This window comes from Priapulus caudatus, unplaced genomic scaffold, assembly GCF_000485595.1.
Source record: "Priapulus caudatus unplaced genomic scaffold, Priapulus_caudatus-5.0.1 Scaffold1882, whole genome shotgun sequence".
NCBI classification, from domain to species: domain Eukaryota; kingdom Metazoa; phylum Priapulida; class Priapulimorpha; order Priapulimorphida; family Priapulidae; genus Priapulus; species Priapulus caudatus.
This window is the reverse complement of record NW_014578943.1, coordinates 19,219-25,114: the sequence shown is the minus strand read 5'-3', so window position 1 is coordinate 25,114 and position 5,896 is coordinate 19,219. Positions and strand designations below refer to the sequence as shown.

The 5,896-nt window shown below is 44.5% G+C and overlaps 1 protein-coding gene across 3 annotated transcripts in view; it reads left to right on the top strand.

Annotated features, from left to right (window-relative positions):
• LOC106817825 (sterol O-acyltransferase 1-like) overlaps nt 1-5,896 on the top strand; it is a 24,027-nt gene that overhangs the window by 17,536 nt on the left and 595 nt on the right. For all 3 annotated transcript variants that reach the window (XM_014822530.1, XM_014822526.1, XM_014822527.1), the window contains exons 8-15: nt 1,321-1,469; nt 1,799-1,929; nt 2,207-2,282; nt 2,955-3,045; nt 3,502-3,610; nt 3,899-4,063; nt 4,466-4,564; nt 4,855-4,989. In XM_014822530.1, coding sequence (XP_014678016.1) covers nt 1,321-1,469; nt 1,799-1,929; nt 2,207-2,282; nt 2,955-3,045; nt 3,502-3,610; nt 3,899-4,063; nt 4,466-4,564; nt 4,855-4,989 — 955 coding nt within the window. The remainder of the gene's footprint in view (nt 1-1,320; nt 1,470-1,798; nt 1,930-2,206; nt 2,283-2,954; nt 3,046-3,501; nt 3,611-3,898; nt 4,064-4,465; nt 4,565-4,854; nt 4,990-5,896) is intronic.

The following is a 5,896-nucleotide window of genomic DNA, read 5'->3' as shown; positions in this document are numbered from 1 at the left end:
TCTCTCTCTGTTCTCTCTCTCTGATCTCATTGATATACATGAATACGATTTAGAGAGATGACGAACATGGCAGATGAACAGCCACAGAACAGATGGAGCAGATTAAGGGTCATCAATCAGCAATATATTACTATATATATATATTATATTATGTTATATATACGTGCGTGTGCATACGTGTGTGTATGTATATATATATATGCCGGCGGCACGGCCATGTTTCGACGTTAAAGCCTTGTCTCGTTATTGTCGTCGTTGCAGTCAGTTTCATCTTCCTCACTAAGAAGCGTGTCTCGCCCGCATGGAACGTCTTCATGTGGGTGGCTCTCTTCATGGGCAATGGCATGCTCATGTGCCTCTACAGCATGGAGTACTATGCGCAGAGGAACTGTCCTCCCTACACAGTGAGTACCAGTTCAAGCGTAATTTTTACGTTGACTCTTTTTACGTTGACGTAATTTTGGCGCGTCTACGTTTCGTACGGGGAATTTCCACGACGCGTCGTCGATGGCGACGGTCTGAGAGAAGGGTGCGAGGACTACAGTGGGAACGTGTGTTTGCTGTACCTTCCGATGACGGCGGCGGGCGTGTCGGGCACCGACAGTATTCCTGCGTAGTTGCGATGGCGTGAATCATTCGTTCCTGTTAGTGAAGATTGGAGTGAACAATCGTTTCTACCGTGGGGTGTTGAGAGCTTTGTTAGAGGCTAGCTACTCTTGCTTTACAACACTGATGTCAGCGCGCTCGTTGTTGTTGTGACTTTTGAACATCAACTCTGGCGAGTTTATTGTAATGCGTCTTTTTCGCACTTCTCGTGCATTTATCCATGGTTGTTGTCTAGTCGCGTAGTTTATTTATGTAGATGCATTGTCTAATTATATCGATCAAATCGAATGAATGGGTCAGTCAGGTTCGTGCTTATTGGCCAAGGTCGTACTCGATAGCCAAGATCGTACTCGTTAGCCAAGGTCGTACTCTCTAGATCTCAGCACAAAAGAAACAAACATAAACCGAAGTGGTAAAATTTCTGTTTTATTTCATTTCATTTCCATTTCATATAAACCATAAAACACGACAGTTTGTTACAAATAATCAATCGTAGCAACGAGTAAATACATTATCACATGCATAACCCCTACTGAACTGCATAGAAATTAATGCTGTGTTTGAGCATAACTTTTACATCCGGCCAAATCCCGTATCCGGATGGGTGCTGGTCTCGACGTGGCCGGATAAAGGAGGCCGGACTGTATATATAAACAGAGATAGTCAGTAATTTCTTGTGTTAGTGTCTTGAACAGTGTGTGTGTCTGCTTGCAGGCTGGTTTTGGACTTCAGCCTCATACTGTGGGCGATGGGAAAGATTCCGCAGGTCATGTTCGTGTGGGCCGTCATGATGCTGTCAACGATGGCCATCGTGTTCTGCACGCTGCAGTTCTGGGCCGGCTCACGCACGCCGCTGAAGACATGTGAGAGACACGACCCTTACGACCTTCCCGGTCCTCATTACGACCTTGAACCATTAGATTTACGATGTTGAGCGCACGCGTGAGATTGCCGGAGCCAAAATACCAGCGATCGGTTTTGTCGGCGGCGTCCTTCGTGTTGTACTTTCGCTCGTTTAACGTCTGTTGGTTCCCCCTGTCTTGTTTTTTCACGTTGTCCTGTGAAATCCCCACAACCGCGACTCGTTCGAGGCTAAACGATAACGATGATTTCTGTCGCGCTTTCGAACGAGATGTAATATGTAGTCAAGTGTGTTTCACTTATCATTTTGTTTTGTTTTTTCTTTCCCCAGGGCAAGCGAGTGACTACTTCTGGTTGGCTATATACATAGTATATATGTGCCTCTTCCTTTACTTCCCCATGCGCTGGGTGTTGATATATCAATTGCCTCCGGCATCAACAACTATTATTGTTGCAGAGCAGGTAGGTAGACTGCATGGTGCTGCCCTCGAGTGGTTGTGATCGAATTTAGTTTGTCAATGCATCTATTGAGTGCTGGCTCGTGAATTTTCCCTTCTCGTAGTAGATTTTAAGTGACAGGTTTCATGAATTACTTGTATGCTGTTTTATTTCTTGCATGCAGAGTGAGTGCTGTATGGTTTCCTAGTCTTTTCCCTGGCATCTTCCCAGTAGAATGAAAACAAGATGATGTTCTCTATGCAAATATATTTGTAAATGTTATGATTGCTTTGTTTTGCAGACACGCTTAATAATGAAAACACATTCCTTCGTGAGAGAGACTATTACTCGTGTGGTCAACTTCAAGGCGAAAGATGGTAAGCGGCTCTGCTTTCCTATCGAATTAATTTTCACCCACATTTCATTCCTCTGCCTTGAACAAGAAACACTTTTGCTGAATCTTGTGGATACCACATTGTTTGATTGTCAGCTGTTTGACAAATTCAACTATCTCTCCCTCTTGACTGATTCTATCGTGGAATACCACCTCATGCATTACCTTCTGACTCGTACGATCATGGCATGTGTAGTGCATTTACTGTGTAGCATCATGGTACGTGTACTATCTCGTTAAAGGTCTGATAGTGTCAGGAGTACATAAATAGCTCTTTCTATCTCGCTCTATGATATATTTCATCTCACTCCCTATTCATGTACTTCTAATAGTATACTGTAGTATATATCATGCTGTGTATAATATATGATAGTATATAAAGTATGGTGTGAGCATGTAGGATACATGTGTTCTTGAGTATAATATATAGGACTAAACAATATATGATTGTATAGCCTAGTATATCGTATATGATATTATTTACTATATAAATAAACAAAGTATAATAGTGTATAATATAGTATGTATGACTAAACAATGTATGACAGTACGTAGTATAGTATAGTATATTACTAAACGTAGTGCGATAGTGTTTTGGAGTAGAGTAGCACGTAGCGTTGTCGTGGGAACTTACGGCGTACACCTTGCATTGCAGACGAAGAAACGGATCAGCAATTCCCCGACTTCAGCTGTTACCTGTACTTCCTGTTTGCGCCGACCCTTGTATACAGGGATCACTACCCGAGGTTTGTGCGCGTTGACCCTTGTATACAGGGATCACTACCCGAGGTTTGTGCGCGTTGACCCTTGTATACAGGGATCACTACCCGAGGTTTGTGCGTGACGGTGCCAGTGACTCGTGCGAGATGTGAGAGAGGCCGCGTACTATCTCATGGTTCTTGGTGGAAGACTCGAGATGGGACCGATAGATGGTAGCATGGAAATGCGCGTGAAATTTCGATTTATTTGTTCAGGATGATCGTAGCTCTCATGCAATGCTTCGTTAATGCGTGGTTCTTAAATCCACATGTCTGTTTCTTATATGGGATTACTGCTGTTGAGATACGTCTTTCATTTGTTCACTGGACTGGATTTGTCGCACTTGTGTAATGTTGCTATCTGCGTTGAGTTGTACCCTTGTAGTGTCTAATTGCTTGGGAACGGCTACTTTTATTTTGGCATGCCGTAATTATTTTTTGTAGGACCTCGAAGGTTCGGTGGAACCATGTGGCGACCAACTTCGCTGAGGTTGTGGCGAGTTTGATCTATGTTTCCTTCATCTTCACTCGATTCTGCATGCCTGTGTTCCGGGTAGGGTTCAGTTTTACTTGTTTCTGCATGCCAGTATTCTCGGTAACATTCAGTTTTACTCGGTCCCGCATGCCCGTATTCTGGATAGGTTTCAGTTTTACTTGATTCTGTGTGCCTGTACTCTGGATAGAGTTCAGTTTTAGTTGATTCTGCATGCATGTATTCTGGATAGGTTTCAGTTTTACTTGCTTTTGCATAAAAGCATCCAGGTAAGAGCCCAACTTACTGCATCGCCAATGCAACGTAAAAACTCGCTACGAACTCACGCGAACATATTGTTCGTTGCAGAACTTCAATGCCGATCACGTGAACATACAGAACTACATTCTGGCGTCGTTCGGGTGTGTTCTTCCCGGAACGTTGGTGCTGTTCATCGCCTTCTTCGCAATCCTGCACTCTTGGCTGAATGCCTTTGCTGAAATGCTACGCTTCGGGGACAGAATGTTCTACAAGGTACGCGAAACGTGTCCGATAGAACCTTTGTGAACCACGAGCTGCTGTGTGGGACGCACCTAGGGGGCCGTCAAACGTATAAAGGTTGCAGCATTATGTCTAGCTCTACCCGTGTAGGTAGCCTTTCAATCTCGCTACAGGGCTGTACGACCTAACATTACTAAACATGGTGGCAGTAAAGGTAACCACTGATACCTGACAATATCATTCATTATGATTATGTTCACGAGGGCGGCTATACGGAAGGAACGAAATGTTCGCACAGATGCAAATGCATGGTGGACGATGCCAATCATTTTTGTGTCCCACTGCATTTATCGTGGCGTTGCAGAAATGCTGGAAGCTACTATACTGAATGTTACGTACTAGTATTGGGACGAATGAAGTTATTTGTTTTTGCAGGACTGGTGGAACTCTACCTCGTTCTCTGCTTACTACAGGACATGGAACGTAGTCGTTCATGACTGGTTGTACACGTACGTTTACAGGGACGTCTATCACGTACGTTATACAATCATTCATCTAAGTGAATGCAGTTTCTCATGTTTTTTCGTTCTTGTCAATCAGCTATTAGTTAGTTATTAGTTCATGCCTTATTTCAAATCTAGAATATTTGAAATTTTATTTTCCACAGTGGGCATAATAACGAGTGTATGCTACTGGTTATCACCATCTCCACAGATCGTTTTTGTATCGCCACATTCTCTTTCGATTATATCAATGAACACAAATATATATGTGTATAATGTGTATAATTATGGTTAGTAGCTGTCACCATTGTTTGTTCACAGATCGTTGGCGATTCGCATCGAACACTAGCGATGATGTTTGTTTTCGTGCTGTCTGCTGTCTTCCACGAGTACATCCTCACCATGGCGATGGGATTCTTCTATCCGGTGCTGTTCTTCATGTTCGCCGGGGCAGGCTGTACGTCTCTCTCAATCTCTCTCTCTCTCTCTCTTGCGTCACTCCTCTCTCTCTCTCTCTCACGTCTCTCATCTCCTCTCTCTCTCTCTAGCTCTCTTCTCTCGTCTCTCTCTCTCACTTTCTTTCTCTTTCTCTCTCTCTCCCTCCGGGTCATTCTCCCTCTCTCGTCTCTCTCTCTCTTCCTCTCTATCTACTTCTCTCATCTCTCTTCCTCTCTCTTTCTCTCTTCTCTCTCTCTTTCTCTTTCTCTCCAGCTAGTCTCTCTCTCTCTCTCTCTCACCCTCAAGCTCACCTCTCAATCTCGTTCTCTCTCTCTCTCTCTCTCTTCTTCCTCCCCCTCGTCTCTTCGTCCCCTCTCTTCTCTCTTTCCTCTCTAGCCTCTCTCCTCCTCTCTGCCCCTCTCCTCTCGTCTCCTTTCTTTCTCTTTCTTCTCTCTCCTCTCCTCGTCTCTCTCTCTCCTCTCCCTCTCTCTCGTATCCTCTTCTTCTTCCTTCCCGCCTCTCTCAGTGCTCTCTTCTTTCTCTCTCCTCTCTCCTCTCTCTCGCTCTGCTCATCTCCCTCTTCGCGTCTTTCTTCTTCAGCACTCTCCTCTCTCTCTCACCTCTCAATCTCTCTCGTCTCTCTCTCCCTCCTCTCTCTCTCTCTCATCTCTCTCTCTCTAAGCTCTCTCTCTCTCTCGTCTCTCTCTTTTTCTTCTCTTTCTCTCTCTCTCCTCATCTCTCTCTCTCTCTCTCTCTCTCTCTTAATGCTTTTCTCTCTCGTCCGCTCCGATCTTTCTTCTCATCCGTCTCTCTCCTCGCCTCTCGTCCTCTTCTCGTCGTCTCTCGTTCTCTTTCTCTCCGACACTTTCCTCTCTCTCTCCTCTCTCCTCACCTCTCTCTCTCTCTCTCTCTCTTTCTCTTCCTG